The sequence below is a fragment of the Lissotriton vulgaris genome, chromosome 8 (genome assembly GCF_964263255.1).
Source record: "Lissotriton vulgaris chromosome 8, aLisVul1.2, whole genome shotgun sequence".
Lineage (NCBI taxonomy): Eukaryota > Metazoa > Chordata > Amphibia > Caudata > Salamandridae > Lissotriton > Lissotriton vulgaris.
Window position 1 is genome coordinate 534,200,498 of NC_141696.1, and position 16,755 is coordinate 534,217,252.

At 44.1% G+C, this 16,755-nt stretch overlaps 1 protein-coding gene across 3 annotated transcripts in view; it reads right to left on the minus strand.

Moving 5' to 3' along the window:
• The window catches only part of PHKA2 (phosphorylase kinase regulatory subunit alpha 2), an 852,423-nt gene that overhangs the window by 646,512 nt on the left and 189,156 nt on the right, over nt 1-16,755 (minus strand). For all 3 annotated transcript variants that reach the window (XM_086934344.1, XM_086934343.1, XM_086934345.1), the window contains one exon: nt 1,570-1,652. In XM_086934344.1, coding sequence (XP_086790470.1) covers nt 1,570-1,652 — 83 coding nt within the window. The remainder of the gene's footprint in view (nt 1-1,569; nt 1,653-16,755) is intronic.

Genomic DNA, 16,755 nt, shown 5'->3' on the forward strand with positions numbered 1-16,755 from the left:
CTGCTAAAAAGAATTAGCCGATACTCATGACCTGGTTGACACCTATGCACTTCCATGCACCACTAAGAGACAAAAAATATTTGACCAGTTAAAAATCAATAACATTTTAACCATCTAGGATGTATTTTCCACTAAACAAATCAAATCCTTTCATAAATGTAAGAGGAATTTAGATTACAAGTATGTAGCTGCACCATGTGGAAGTAGAATGTTCAGTGAAGAATGGTTCTAAGAAACCTGAAAGCATTTTAAAACATTAAAATTTCTAACCCTACGGCTAGTAACACCCATACATAACACCTATATAAAAAAATCTCAAATTAGTTTGCCTGTACTGCCATTGAGAAGCCAATCTAGACAGCACAGTAGGAGAGGGAAATTGAATCAAGCTCTGGGTAGATATGACCAAGAACACATGATTTGTAAACAGTGGGGAATCCCACTACAACATATTTATGACTGGTTTCTCACCCCAAAACTAAATGAAATATATGCAAGTGTAGCACAGAGTCTTTGAGACACTGTTAAGAGTTTGAAAAACCCAATGCACATTTATTTGAAATGTACAAATGTGTCAACAGAATGTGTGTATTATACAATCCTGGCTTTTTCTAAGACCTCTGGCTTAGGGATTCCATCTTGGAAAGTCGTACATGAGCTGAAGACAACTTCTTTTACACCTCAAAATGGCTGTCAAAAGAGTAATCGCTTGAAAGAAACCAGATGCATTGACTGTAAGGAACTTTGCAAACTCCCAGCCATCTTACCTACCAAACATACAGCATGATGATGTGTGCACAGAAGTCCTTCTTAACTGTATGTCAACCAATAGTGGACTATATTTCGAGAAGGGAACTATCCCTAGCTTACCTGATGAGACAGAGAATGCTGAACTTGTTTGATGAAGTGCAAAGTATGGCATGCTGTGGGAAAAAAAAGCTGTTACCAAACAAAGTGAAGCCTATGCAGAATAAGAGGTGTTATAAGGAACCCATTTTATCTCCTCTCTGTAATACATTTCTAGTACGGCTGAGGTGTGGCTCATCTTCCATCAAAATGGGAGCCACAGAATGAACTTTAAAAAAGATGGGGCAGCATCTCTCCGGGAGAGGTGTGCAATACTTTTTAAATGTTTTATGGCTCTTTCTGATACATGCAAGCTCATTACAGAACCTGACCTCATTCCAAGAGACAGATTTATAAAGAAACCCAATTCTTGCTGTTCCTGATCCTATGCTTCATAGTATGCCTTCTGCTTTAAAGTGTGTCTTTGGCATACCAAGACGAGGTACAGTGTCTCCTGCAGATTTCTCTAAAGGGGGTTGTGATGCACAGAAGGTATTTCCTAAGGTAGTGGGTGACTGTGGATTCAGGGCAAAACAAGCAGGAGGCATACAGTTGCCTATACTTTCAGAAGATGCAAGCTATGTGAGGCTAAGCTACAGAAAATTGAGTCTAACAAAGACTGCAACTTTTGAAACCGACGTTTCTGGTACAGCCTAAGCCAAAAAAGGCTTAAAATTTCATTTGCATATGATCAGTGTCATTAAAAAAACTGTGGGTACTTACAGCAACTTTATATGCAGCTTCAATGTAAAACACAAGATTCTGAATGAAGGCCACTTCATCCAAGGTAAACACAATGCGAAGACCTGAAAACACAATGTCATGCATAAAAACACAAGTCTTCAATTCCTGCACAACTTATCTGGAAGGGACTATGGTAATAAAGTAGCATTGTGCGTCAACTTGCAAACGTCCACAGTAGGTTTGTTCAAGGCACAGTAAGTTCCATAGAGGCAAAACAATAAAATAACACAGTTTTAAAGTAATCTCTTTCAGACAACGTAAACCTGATGTTTAAATATCAATTTTATTTTTCATTCAATTACTTGAAATTATTTTTTTCAATGTAGCTGACTCACAACCGACAGCTTTAGCTGGCTGTTGGAGCCAGCACTGCATACAAAATTACATAGAATGGGCTTACAGTCCGCCCCCTTGCTCATGAATGGAAGACATTCTTGCCCATTACAATCTCTGTCTCTAATTTGATGGCTTGTATTTGTCCCGTCCCCAGGAAATGTAGGTGTCATCATTGTTTTTTGGAGTTATGGGTATCCTTAAACTGCTAATGTCAAGAAACTATATATGATCAAGGTCACACGCTGATAAAAACGCGTTATGACATTGGATTGTAAATAAAGCAAGCGGGAAAAAACAAGAGGAGTTCCTGCCCATTGTGTTCTTACCAAGGAGGTGAAGGGGTGCTTATGGAAATCCCCCTGGGCCACGGACACAGCTCCGCATCTATGTCTACTGGATATCATACTCATGTTTCCATTATAAATAGTTTAGTGAAACCCTGCCCAGGGGCTCCCATATCCCTAATATACCCCTTGGTTACTTTTCTCTGCAAACTTATTTTAATTTCTGCACATCACACCTCCACTCACCACTGTGTCCTTCTTAGTAGAACCATCCATAGGGTTGTAAATAGTTAGAATAGGGGTCACTTTTTTGCGCAATTTCTGCATTGGCTACATGGGTTGTTCCAATGCCACTATGTACCTTAGGAACACCTTTTTTACATTTATTTAGGACATGGACCACCTTTTGCAAACCTGAAAGGGCATCAAGTGTATATATTTTCTACTATTGTATTCTGTTATGTAAATATGTGTATTTGCTCGAACAGAATTGTATTACCTGATGTAATAATCTATTGTGCTTTCTAAGCACTACCTTGCCCTCGGCCACTAGGCCGTTTGTTCTTTGTTTGCAAAATCTTTTCCGATAAAGCATGCAGGAGTTTTCTTTCCCCTTGTATTTCCCCTCCTGTGCTGTGTAATGGTTCAACAGCACCACCTTGTGAGCAGGTTGTTCTATTCCTGACCAGGACTCAACCGTCTTATAATTGCCAAAGTGAACATATATTATTTGTTTGCATTTTTTTTCCAAGATAATGTATGAAATGACACCATGAATTGGTTCCCTTCATTTAATTGATTTGTTTCAAGGAAAGAACCGCCTTTTTACCATGTATATAGTATACATAGCGAAAGCTGGGCAAAACTATAGTCTGTTTTCCAGCTTCTTTGTTGCTTTCTCGAACACTGGTCCTTCTTCACTTACTATCACTGTGCACTTTAAAATGGTGGATTTGACTGCATTCATTTGGCTAGTGTAAAAGACTGTCTGGTCGAAACGCATCGCCAATAAATACTATACCTTGAAACACGGATCCTGGAGTGCGAGTCTTTTGTCATCTTGGTGAACGATACCGGGAGAACTTTCGTGAGTCTACTTCCGGGTTCCCGACAACCGGGACTCGCACCAACCCCGTCTGGAGTGGAACGGACACGTCGGGATACTTTCTTTCAGAACCGGCTTTTGCCAAGTCCTGCTCCTGCCGCCGAAAGAACACTGCTGGGAAACGCCTACGTACGGCTGGGAGTGTGCTGGTGAGTGTAGGGCTGGGAGGCGTGCTCTGGAAGGTGCGCGCTACTATGCCCGATCACGGACCGGCACTATACTAGCTCACAATACAGGCACCGCACCAGAATGCTGTTAACAATCGGCAGGGGTACCGCGCTACCGACTAGGGACACAGCACGGCAGGGATTTCCTTTTCCGTGTTGCCACACCAAAAAACGCATTTCAAAGTAACCTTTCGAAGGGAAACATGACGAAAGGTAAACAAGCGGCGGCTGCAACAGCTACAACGGGAGAAACAACACCCAGAAACCGCTGAGTAGGGAGGGCAGACGAAGCCAGATCCCTATTCTGTGAAACGGAGAACACAGCTGAAGTCACCAACGAGGTGGAACCTACAACATCAATTACTCAAAAAAGAGATCAATCGCTGTGATGTAAATATATGATTTACCGTCGAAATTTCTATGCAGGTAAGTACTTAATCAATAATAACTCAAATCGGAAAGAAAGAATCAGAGTCCGTGGTGTTAGAGTTCTTAAGGGTTTTATTCCTCAGAAAGGAATGGTCAAGACCAGAATATCATGTTCTTCCCACCGCAGGGGTGGAAGAAGGGATAGAGCGCTACATTTTATTGACAGTACATAGCTTATATACTTAATTCATGTCATAGAGAACAGTACAGTAGGCGTAACAGCTGAGAGAAGACAAGATAACAGTATACACGTGTTACTAGTACGTAATCAGAAGGCGTGGACTAGGCGTGAACTGGAGGTGTGTGCTAGGAACGTCACAGATAGGTGTCACTAGGGGGTGGCACAAAACAGAAATGTTGCAATGTCAGCAGAAATCGGAAGCTTGGATGCGCGCGCAGCTGCATGACGTGTGATTGACGTGAAACTGGAGGGGTACAGGGGACTTGACATTTACACTGACGGAAAGAGACAGAAGTCTGGCATGTCAGATCAACTTGTACTTCTATCATATCTGATATCTGATGTTTAGGAACCATATTATCTGGACGGAAAGGTCTCTGGGGCAGAAGCTATTCTATACTGACTGTGAGTGCGTGTTTAAGCGCCTAAGTGTCTGCATGAGAAGCATGGGGCCTTCCATGGGAGCATGGTAACAGAGGCTGTGAATTACTTGCACGGAGACAGGTCGGCCCTTTGGCCCCGTAGCTGAGGGGGATGTTTACTGAAGCTAGTAGGCAGGAATGCATTTTCGAGGAGCGGAACAGATAACTCGAAGGTTATAGTCAGTCTTGGCAGGCAGCAGGCTGAGCTGAGCGCGCTGGGCCGCTCGAAGTAAGTCAGAGTTCATGGGTACAGAGGCAGCCTGGGCTGAGGCTTTCAGAGTCAGAAGCCAGAAAAGAGGCTCGATGGCAGAAATTCAGGGCCTACCTTGCCAGAGCTGAAAAACATGTAAGGTATACTACAAAAAGACGTTGGCATAGCATACTTAGGAACGGACTATTTAATCCATTCAGGGTGGATCTGAAAGAGGACAAGTTAACGTTGGACGCAAATGTATTTGCGTCTTCATAGCCGGCACAGGAGGGAAGTTACATGCACTTTAAGCTGGTACATGGAGACGGTGGGGTACGCGCTAGGGAACACAACTTGACCATAAAATTTATATTTCCTCATTCCCTCCTTGTTCCCTACGGACCCTTCATGATATATCGATCCTCATGAATCGATCAGTTTGTTCTTGTAACATCATTTGCTCTTCGTTCTTTCTTTTACGCTTTGAGAGAAAACTGGAATGCTCAATACAAGATGTGGCACACAGTCCACAAATCGCTGGCCCGCACTGCAGGCATAGGCAGCAACTGAATACTAGGACTAGGCCAATGCCTAGGAAGGATAGGATCTTCCATCCCCAAGCGGTTAACGTTGTCCAGAACCAACCGGACCATGTCCAGGTGCCTGGATTCTGATGTATCTGATTTGCAATTTTATGGAGACGTGTAATAGCTTGATATACAGATGGTGCGTTTTGTGGAATGAAAACACAGCAACTTGACCCGATGACCTTACAGGCTCCGCCTCTATCTGCCAAGATGACGTCAATAACAAGACGATTCTGAAGGACAACAACCCGCATGGCGGATTGCTCTTCTGTTAAATTACCTCGGGCGGAGGCAGTTTCATTCACTACTGCTTCAAGTGTTCTAGTTAATCTGCGTATTAGTTTACTATTTTGAACAGGTCCTAAAAAGAAAAAGAATCCTTTATTAAAATCGGTGTACTGTTCCCATGCCGTTTCTGTGTAGTCGACAAGTGTGATATCTCTTCTGGGTCTATTCTTTACTAGATTTGTATTTCTGTGGTAATCAGGAGGAGCTAGGAAAACAGGTGGCAGAAGGAATGCAATGTAACAGGTACCATCCCAATCTGGAGGTAGGCGTATGTATGCGGTATGACCACAAACAAAATAGGAATGACTGATAGCTTTAAAGGACGATTTTCCATGATCACTGAATTCGACCACAGTAGTGCATGTACTATGACCTAAGTGTACTGAACCTTTCTTCCTGACACATAATTCACCAGTGACGGGTAATACTGACATAGTGGGTATAACAGGTGCGGCTTCGGATTCAACAGTAAGAATCATAAGGCTAATTGTGTAATTACCTAATCCATACACTTCATTTTCTAGATCAGTTCCTATTCTAGTGGGGAGTCCCTCCTTATCAGGGTAACAGACGTCGAGCAGGACCAAGTTCAAGTTTCCCCAAACCCAGCCCCCATCGAAAACAGCAATGTCAGGATCTAAGGAATTAATTATTTTAAACCATGCACCACAGGAGCCATTGTGAGTGAACGGGTACGGAAAGAGGGGCAGAGCTCCCTTGTAATTCTGGTAGGGAGGGAGTCGGCCACATATCCAGCAGTCTGTAGCATTGTTAGTTTGATGGGAATGGTGTAACATACTAATGAACGTGTTGTTGCGCAGCGCAAGTCTGTAGGAGAGTTCGTGTGGAGGTAACTCGCTAAAAGTGTGTTCAGCAGAGGCATTGTAAGCAGATTGTTCACGCTTGAAAATAGGGTAGTAGATAGGGAGAAGTATACTTGCAACTATTATCAGAAGACTTAGAAAAAACATTATTAACAATGTCACTATACAGTGACTACGCAGTGATTTACAGTATGTACGTTTCTTGTATTCTCTCTCTCTCTCTCTATCTTGATCTAGGGGATACATGTCAGAAACTATTTAACCGATTCACCTAGAGGAGGACTTAAACAATTAAACTGTCTGACTTGCTAGATCGGAGCTTGAGTCTGTATTCCTCTTGGGGAGTTTTTTCTCGTTCTGAAGTTTTAAAGTCACTGGGCTTGTTACAGTCTTTGGAAGGGGTGGATGAGCCTGGGTCGGATTTCAGTTCATTACACAGTTTAACATGGCTCATGTGGACCCACCCCTTCCTGCCCTCAACCTTCACCGCTGTCCTCGTAGTAAGTAGAACGGTCTTCTGCGATTTCCAGCGGGGCTCCAACGGACTTTTCCGGTCGAAGTTTCTTATCAGAATCAGATCCCCTGGACGGACATCATGTGGCTTTACATAAGTGTTGTCAGGGAAAGCTGCGGCAACCTGTGAACGACATGATTGGAGTGCAGACATCAAGGAGGCAAGGTAATCTGTCAACATATTGCAATCAACATCAGTAATTTTCTTCGGAATGGGCGTCCCCCACATATTCGGTGGTCTGCCAAAGACCACTTCGTACGGGGATAGTCCTGATCTCGAATGGGCAACCATCCTCATATAGAATAGTGCCACTGGCAGGGCGACTATCCAGTCGACCCCTTTCTCTTTACATATTTTAGCAAGTCGTGTCTTTAATGTCTGATTATGCCTCTCTACAAGGCCTGCGGCTTCGGGATGTCGGACACAATGGAATTTCCACTGGTATCCTAGCAATAAAGAAACTTCTTTCATTAATTCGGATGAGAATGGCTGACCGTTATCTGAATACACGACACGAGGCATGCCGTACCGTGGGAAGAATTCACGAATCAACTGTCTGGCAGTGGTCGGAGCAGTGTAATCTGGGACTGGGTATGCTTCGGTCCAACGGGACAGAGCACAAACAATTACGAGAACATATTTAAATCCTCGACAACGGTCCATCTGGATATAATCCATCTGGAGGACTTCAAAAGGGTGATCGGGAGGATGAAATCCACCTTGCTCTACAGGGACGCTTTTACCTGGATTGAACTGACAACAGATCATGCAAGTACGCACTTTCTGTTTTGCTGCTGCTCGTAAGTGTTTATTGTTCCAAAGATTTTGTAAACTGTCTAGCATCGCTTTTTCTCCTAGATGTGCTGGACTATGTGCTGTGTTAATCATGACTTGAACCATAGAGTCAGGGAGAAACCATGTAGATTTTCCCTTCGTCACCCAACCTTGTTCTGTTTGAATCCCTCCTAGTTCAATCCATTTCTTTATTTCTTCTGGGGTAGCATGTGCCTGAATATCGATAACATCTAGTGTGGGATCCCTGACTGTCATACAATGTGTCGGTCTTATTGTCTTTGTCATGTCAGTTGTCTGAGTGTGAGTCAATGCTGTATGTTTTGCTGTCTGGTCTGCCAGGTCGTTACCCTGGGAAACAGAATCTGTAACTTTAATATGTGCTTTACACTTCATGACGGATATGCCTGAAGGCAGATGTATTGCTTCTAACAGTGCTTGAATGAGGGGACCATGTTGGATCTTGGCACCGTGAGAGGTCAGGAAACCTCGTTCTTGCCATAACATACCGAAGTCGTGTACAACTCCGAACGCATAACGGGAATCAGTGTATATGTTGACATTTCTGTTCTTGGCTAGAATACAGGCTCGGGTCAGAGCAATAAGCTCTGCTGCTTGAGCAGACAGTGTGTCAATACGATGTGTTTCTTTAACTTCGGTTTCAGTGGTCACTGCATATGCGGCCACTAATTCTCCAGTACTGGTTCGCATACATGAACCATCCACATAAAGTGTCAGGTCTGGATTTGTCAATGGAACATCTGTTAAGTCTCGTCGAGGCTTTGTTACTGCATTAATGATTTCTATACAATCATGCGGGGCTGGATCTGTCATAATTGAAGGTAACAGTGTTGCGGGGTTCAGAATGCTGCAGCGTCTGATCTCTATGTGTGGCTGGAATAGCGTTAATTCGTAACCTGTCAGTCGTGCTATAGTTAAGTGCTGAGTCTGGGTTCTATTTAACAGAACCTCTACAGAATGTGGAACTTGTACTGTTAACTGATGGCCTAAAACAATTGAGTCGCTCTGTCTTATTGCTAACGCTGTTGCTGCTACTGACTTTAAGCACGCAGGGAGTGCCTGGGCTACTGAGTCCAATGTACTTGAAAAATAAGCGCAAGGCTTATGTGAACCTGCTTGATCTTGAGTGAGGACGGATAATGCTGTACCATCACGTTCTGTAACAAAAAGTGTAAACGGTTTGCTGTAACATGGTGTTGCTAAAACTGGTGCTTGACATAATGCTTTCTTTAATTCCTCAAAGGCTTGTGTATGTTCCTGCGTCCAAGGGAGGACAGTCGAAGTTGCTGCCTCCTGCGTCGTTAACTGGATGAGTGGTTTAGCTAGAAACGCATATTGAGGAATCCATTGTCTGCAGTACGAGGTGAGGCCTATAAAGGCTCGCACTTCCTTTTGTGTCTGGGGTCGTGGCATATTTACAATTAACTGAATGCGATCGGGAGTGAGCTGTCTCCCCACTTTGGACAGCAAGTGACCCAAGTACACAACTTGCTGAACACAGAATTGTAACTTCGAAGGGGACACCTTGTGTCCCTTGTCTGCCAGGAAATGTAAAACTGTCAGTGATGCTTGTTCACATTCGGGCTCACTTCGTGCGGTGATCAGCAGATCATCGACGTATTGCAGTAAAGCTGTGTTAACTGGCATTTGAATACAATCTAGTTGTCTTTTTAGTGCTTGACTATAGATGCTGGGGCTTTCTGTGAATCCTTGAGGTGCGCGGGAAAATTTGAAACTTCGTCCATTTAAACTGAATCCGAAGAGATATTGGCTCTCTGGATCAATAGGTACACTGAAGAAAGCGTTCTTGAGATCAATTACAGTAAAGAACGTTGCTTCTGAATCAATAGCAGTCAATAAGGAAGAGATATCGGGGACCACAGGGTACTGTGGTACAATACATTTATTCAGCTCTCGAAGATCAATCACCAGCCGATATACTGGCGGTGCATTGGGGTCAGTACGTTTAAGAATTGGAATGATAGGTGAATTACAGATATTGGAGTCAGTCTCTACGACCACTCCTTGTGCTATGAGCTCTTCAATGATTTCCAGGAAAGCCACTACAGCATCGGGTGGTAACTTGTATTGTCTGATTCGTGGTAGTACAACTCCTGTCTTGAGTGTAACACGGTATGGTGTGATATGCATACAACCTACATCAGTTGGGCCTTTTGCCCACAGATGATCTGGTACATTTCTCAGTCTGACATCGAATTCTCGCAACACATAATGACCCTTGAAATCCCGTAGAAAGAGTCTAACTCCCTCCGGGGAACAGCAGATTATAGCTCCTAGAGCCTTCAATGTTTTAATTCCTAACAGATTTTCTGGGCATGAGTTCGTAAGTAACAAGTCTGTAATTCGTGATAATGGACCCACAGCCAAGGGTACTGGTTCCGATACTTCATTTACAATGGGCTGTCCTGAAAAACCAAGGGAAACATTCTGTGAGCCTGAGAGGGGTGCCCCTGGGACTTCATTATGGCTGATTGTGGTGCGGCTTGCCCCTGTGTCAATTAAAAACTTTCTGTCTTTTCCCAATACTTGACTGTGTACATAAGGACCTTCTTGATCTACAGGAATTTCAATAAGAGGCAAGCCAAATTCCCTCTCTAGGCTGTTTCATGTGTATCGTTGATACTCAGGGTAAGCAGATTGGGCATACTGGTACATCTGTTGGGAAACTTGTTGAGTCGTGGCAGTGGGCTGTGGTACTGCTACTGTCTGTGCGGTATGAGATGAAGCATGCATAGGCTGTGTATTCTGCATGGGCGGTGCATTCTGTGAAGTCTGTTGCTGAACCTGATCTTGTCTAGGTGGATGCGGTCTCTCTTTAGTTTTACCTGTCGCTATGTTATGTTTCAGAACTGGACATTCATGTACGTAGTGACCTGGCTGCTTGCAATAATTGCACGTCCCTTTAACGGGACCTGCGACGTGACCTGTCTGGTTCGTACCCTTTCTGTTTCCGTCCGTGTGGACCGACTGTGCTACTAACATTTTCATTTTCGTGTCTTTCATGCGTTTCTGTTCTTGATCCTGTTCTTCTCTAATTCTATTCTGGTGGTATTGTAACATTTGTAACATCTGGGATGGCGTATTTGCTTGCCATGTACTCTCAACCTTGTATACACGATTTTTGACTGCTAACAGGGAATTCTCAACTAACTTTGATACAAAAAGATGCGGGTACGATTCGCTACTTGGTTTAAGACCACTATTAATAATAAAACATTTCTCGAATCTTGAATAAAAGTCACTAGTATCTTCGTCGGGCTTCTGTTTACATGCTGAGATTGCATCCCAGTCTTCTTTTCTAGTTGCCAATAATCTTGGCAGAACCTGTACTATTAAACCTGGTAATGCTTTAGTTTTGTCCCCAAGGCCTACCCCTGGGACTCGTTTATTCTCTTCGTCTTCTATTTCTGCCCATACAATCTTTTTCTCTCCCACCTCCCATTCCTTTTCCTTTAGTTTCTCGTAGATGCCCGTGGGCAGTAGTACCTTTAACATTTTCATGATATCATCATATGTGTAATCCCCCATCAATAACATGTCTTTAAGCTCTCTGTGAAAACCTGCAGGGTCTTTATCATGGCTCGGGACTACTTTCTTCATTTCTAACAGTTCTAACTTGGTCAGTGGCGTGTGTACATATACACGTTTCAAGAGATGATCCTCACCCATAACGGGGTGTACTTCTCGTAAGGGGTTCTGACTTTCAATGCCACTCAGGCATTGCATGTGATACGTTTTCCTTTCTGGGGGCGGAGCAGGAACATATTCAGAGCTTATGAAAGTGTTATATCTATGTCGTTGTTCTAGAATTATTTGTATTAACTTGGTACTTAAACCTCTCCATCTATCCATGAGTAGTGCTATTAATGTTTCGTGTAAAGGACCTGGATCAGAATGTTGGTTTCTGTATTTCGTGAGGAGGTGCTGAATCATGTATACACCTGCTAGTTTCTGTTCGTCTGGGGAGAGGTTCAGAAATGTCTGCGCTAATGTATCATCATTATACATATCCGGATTTTCAGCCCATAATATGGCTGACCGGGCTAGTTCTTGTTCATCCATCGAATTGAGTATGTGGTACCCCACTCGGTCTCGGAGTCTTTTATCAGTCTCCTGGAACTGGTGTTCAGAAGAATTCGGATTTGTTAAGGCAGAGAGGAAAACTCTCTTGCTTTCTGGACGGATACCTTTCCTAAGGTAAGTTCCCTTACCTACATATGCTATAGTATCTGTAGTCTTTTCTGGTTCTTCAAACTCTTCTTCCTCCTCGGAGGAAGCCTTTTCTTTCTCTTTCTGGTGTACCTCTATTACTGCCTTTCTAATTTTCTTGTACATACTGGCTATGCAAGTTCCTCTATCGTGTTTTCCGTCAGCTATATTTTGACCCCACTTGTTTAGTGCATTTAGTTCACTCTGATCTGTCCCAGGCCTGTCTCGCTCTCTTATTAGGCAATTTATGAAAAAACGTAGTATCTGTGCTTGAACATCAACTTTCTGTCGCTCCATGGCCTCCTGAATACTGTCAGGGTCTTTCCCTGTCTGAACAAACTCATATATCCTATCTAGGCGCTCCCTCATTCCTGCATAGCATAGCAGGAAATCAGTAGCAGATCTTAACCGTAGTGATGCCAAGATCATTATATCGTCTTTTCCGGGTACTGGATCATATCTGCAAACTGAAAGGTTTTCTTTGAATGCGTCAAGGCGGGGTGATTTAAACGTAAAAGGACTCCGAAAGTCCCTGAGCTGTAACCTGCGTGTCAATGGCGGGGTGTGTAGACCCCCTTCCGCACCCCCTGAGGCGGAGGCTTGGGTATCATCTCTCGGCGGAGTCTGTATCTGAACTTGAACTTGTCTTTTAGTAGGATCAGGTAGAAGTGGTTTCGGTAGATCAATTTTAAGTGCGGGAAGTGGTGGAGGTGGTGGAACAGGAGGTTTCTGTTGTGGTACTAGCGGAATTTGATCTTGGGGCGGGTTACCACCCCCGTCCCTGTCGTTAGGCAGGGCGCGGACAGGCAGATTGGTGTAAGCGGGTGCTACATCCTCTAGATAGGAATTCAGGAATATGTCTTTAGTAGTCTTATGCATTACTTTAGTTGGAACTAATGGTGGCGGTAGGTTTTTCGGTATTTCAGAAATGGCCTCAGGCGAACCCTCAGCCGCGAGATACATACCGTTCACAAGGTTATTTCGTGCGCGGTCTACTTGTTCTGTTTTTACTCGAATCCCCTCGGTAACTAACTCGTTTTCTTGGGCCTTGTCTGATTCTTTAAGTCTGTCTTCTCTACGTAGTGCTTTTTCAGCACGCTTATGCGATTCCTTACGCCAAAACTCTATGGCGTCTTTCTGAGATTGTCTGGCTTTCTTTTTCCATAGTACTTCCTCCACCTTCATGATGCACTCAGCATCCCATGTTCCGTTAACAGGCCATCTGTGTCTTTCGTCTAGGTGCTTAGTATAGTCGGCCCATAACTCTAGAAATAATATGGCATCTATGCCATGCTTGTGGTACATGAAGTTTCCTGGAGTGTCCCTAGGGGGGATAGGAATTGCTTCCTCTAGTATCCCTTTCCTAGTTCCTATCTGCTTTAATTTGTCGAAAAACGGCATCTTGTTTACTTAATACTGAATACTCAATCCTTGCTACTTAATACTGAATACAACTAGCTATACAAGAACACAATAATGCACATTTAAGAACGGTCACATTCATACCACGACATTAATCATACGAGAAGACATTTCTGAAACATATATGACTACCCCCTATACTGGATGTACTGCTAAACAGTACAGATACACTGGTAAACAGTGCAGAACTTCAGAATACTAGATATACTGCTAAACAGTACAGATACACTGTCTAAAAACAGTGCAGACCGGACTTGTGTACCCAAACCCGTCTTGATACGTCCCAGCAATGGTACTCACCGGGAAGCACGGAAACAGAAGGCCTCGGAAAACTCGACTGGACTCGACTCGGCTCGACTTCGGAAAACTTTGGAAAACTGGTGGGCCTTCTGACACCTCGGACCTTGCTTCTTTCGGCTAGGCTCTGGTCGGGATCCTCCGCACTCCTCACCGCCTCGTCTGGGTACTGATCGCAGTCTTCGTCACCTCCGTGGGCCAGAGGGAGATGCAGGAAATCCTGCCGGTACGCGTAGTTTCCTTCTAACTGATGGCAGGGGACAGAGCTTGCAACGCACCAACCGGCGCGTGAGGTGGGGGAGGGGTCCCTGTTCGGGCGCCAAAATGATGTAAATATATGATTTACCGTCGAAATTTCTATGCAGGTAAGTACTTAATCAATAATAACTCAAATCGGAAAGAAAGAATCAGAGTCCGTGGTGTTAGAGTTCTTAAGGGTTTTATTCCTCAGAAAGGAATGGTCAAGACCAGAATATCATGTTCTTCCCACCGCAGGGGTGGAAGAAGGGATAGAGCGCTACATTTTATTGACAGTACATAGCTTATATACTTAATTCATGTCATAGAAAACAGTACAGTAGGCGTAACAGCTGAGAGAAGACAAGATAACAGTATACACGTGTTACTAGTACGTAATCAGAAGGCGTGGACTAGGCGTGAACTGGAGGTGTGTGCTAGGAACGTCACAGATAGGTGTCACTAGGGGGTGGCACAAAACAGAAATGTTGCAATGTCAGCAGAAATCGGAAGCTTGGATGCGCGCGCAGCTGCATGACGTGTGATTGACGTGAAACTGGAGGGGTACAGGGGACTTGACATTTACACTGACGGAAAGAGACAGAAGTCTGGCATGTCAGATCAACTTGTACTTCTATCATATCTGATATCTGATGTTTAGGAACCATATTATCTGGACGGAAAGGTCTCTGGGGCAGAAGCTATTCTATACTGACTGTGAGTGCGTGTTTAAGCGCCTAAGTGTCTGCATGAGAAGCATGGGGCCTTCCATGGGAGCATGGTAACAGAGGCTGTGAATTACTTGCACGGAGACAGGTCGGCCCTTTGGCCCCGTAGCTGAGGGGGATGTTTACTGAAGCTAGTAGGCAGGAATGCATTTTCGAGGAGCGGAACAGATAACTCGAAGGTTATAGTCAGTCTTGGCAGGCAGCAGGCTGAGCTGAGCGCGCTGGGCCGCGCTGGAAGTAAGTCAGAGTTCATGGGTACAGAGGCAGCCTGGGCTGAGGCTTTCAGAGTCAGAAGCCAGAAAAGAGGCTCGATGGCAGAAATTCAGGGCCTACCTTGCCAGAGCTGAAAAACATGTAAGGTATACTACAAAAAGACGTTGGCATAGCATACTTAGGAACGGACTATTTAATCCATTCAGGGTGGATCTGAAAGAGGACAAGTTAACGTTGGACGCAAATGTATTTGCGTCTTCATAGCCGGCACAGGAGGGAAGTTACATGCACTTTAAGCTGGTACATGGAGACGGTGGGGTACGCGCTAGGGAACACAACTTGACCATAAAATTTATATTTCCTCAGCTGGTGGGAAAATTTCTAGAAAATTATATCGAGGTGGGCAGAGTCCCGAGAGGACTGCATATTTTGATAACACCGACCTACCAAAATCCCCACCCCAAGCTCCTAGAAGACTGGTCTGGGCTCATGGCAGGAACCTGTAAAAATATGCTAGGCCTTTTGTTTAAGTATGCAGCCATAGAGCTTGAGCAAGTCATCAAGGACATTGAGAAACTCAAGGAGGACCTTGATAAACATGATGCTAAAGAAGAAATAAAAAAAGCACTTGAACATATGGAAAGCAGACTGGACAAGTATGAAGACGAAATAAAACAGAAAAAGAAACGCAAGTTTCTAAATGACAAACAGGACTAGGCCAGTGGGAGGATCCTGACCTTTGGCAAAAAATATGACGTTGCGATTAAACAATTCAAGCAGCTGGGGGCAACCAGGCAGCACCAAGAAACCACTATCTCTGAATCTGGGTCGGAGAACTAGTCGAAGAGCAAACGGACCACAGTGGCAGGAACGTTCTAACCTTCAGACCTCTAGAAGAGTATCATGTTTTACAATTGGGAATGACATTACGTGCAAGACCACCAGAGCAGGCATACGGAAGGGGAAGAGGCGCAAGCACAAAAGAAAAGCAACGAGGAGGGGAGGAAGGAAACACAAAAGGAACAACGTCGCATGGGAGGACAACACGACAGACCAAGCGACAATGATGGCTGAGCCTAATCTGACAATTGTGGACCGTTCCTCTCATGATTTAACACTGGCTGAGAGATCGGTATTGGAACTGGGCCTGACCTTTTGACCCATGGCCAATTTCGATTACAGACGGTCTAGAATTGATGACTTCCTTTTTGTCCGTAATTTGAAGCTCATAAAAATGTTCATGCTACAGAAGAAGCAGGCTCTAGATCAGAGGGCGGGGGAAGTCGGTTGGAGCACACATTTGTCCAAAATGCTAACTATACAGGATGTGGAAAGTATGGCTTGTGTGATAGAACTATGTGGTGAACAAATTGAGGGGTTGAATGATTCTGAAATGCTTGAACGTATGAGACTAACACTTGGGGGGGGGGGGGGGGGGGCGACTCCACGAACTTTAGGCCCAAATCTACTTTTAACCCTATAACACCTCATGACAACCTTGACACCGATCTCTACATGTATGGGAGAACAGCAAGAATAAACATGCTCACAACCTGACACCTGATCAAAGGACAGCCTTGGGCACTTTTAATGCAGATCCTGGGCTGGTTATAAAGCCTTCAGACAAAGGGGGCAATGTGGTCCTTTGGGACATTAACATGTACAGACATGAAGCGAATAAATAACTGGCACTCTCTGGTAACTACAGAAAGTCCAACAAGGAGTAATATGTCTCTAGCATTACCAGCAACTATGAGAAACTACAGATATGGAAGGAGGGAGGCCTACTAGCAGAAGCTGAGTATAGATTTCTATACATCAAACACCCAGTATCACCTTGTTTTTACATGTTGCCCAAGGTGCACAAAGATGACAAAAACCCGCCTGGCAGGCCTATT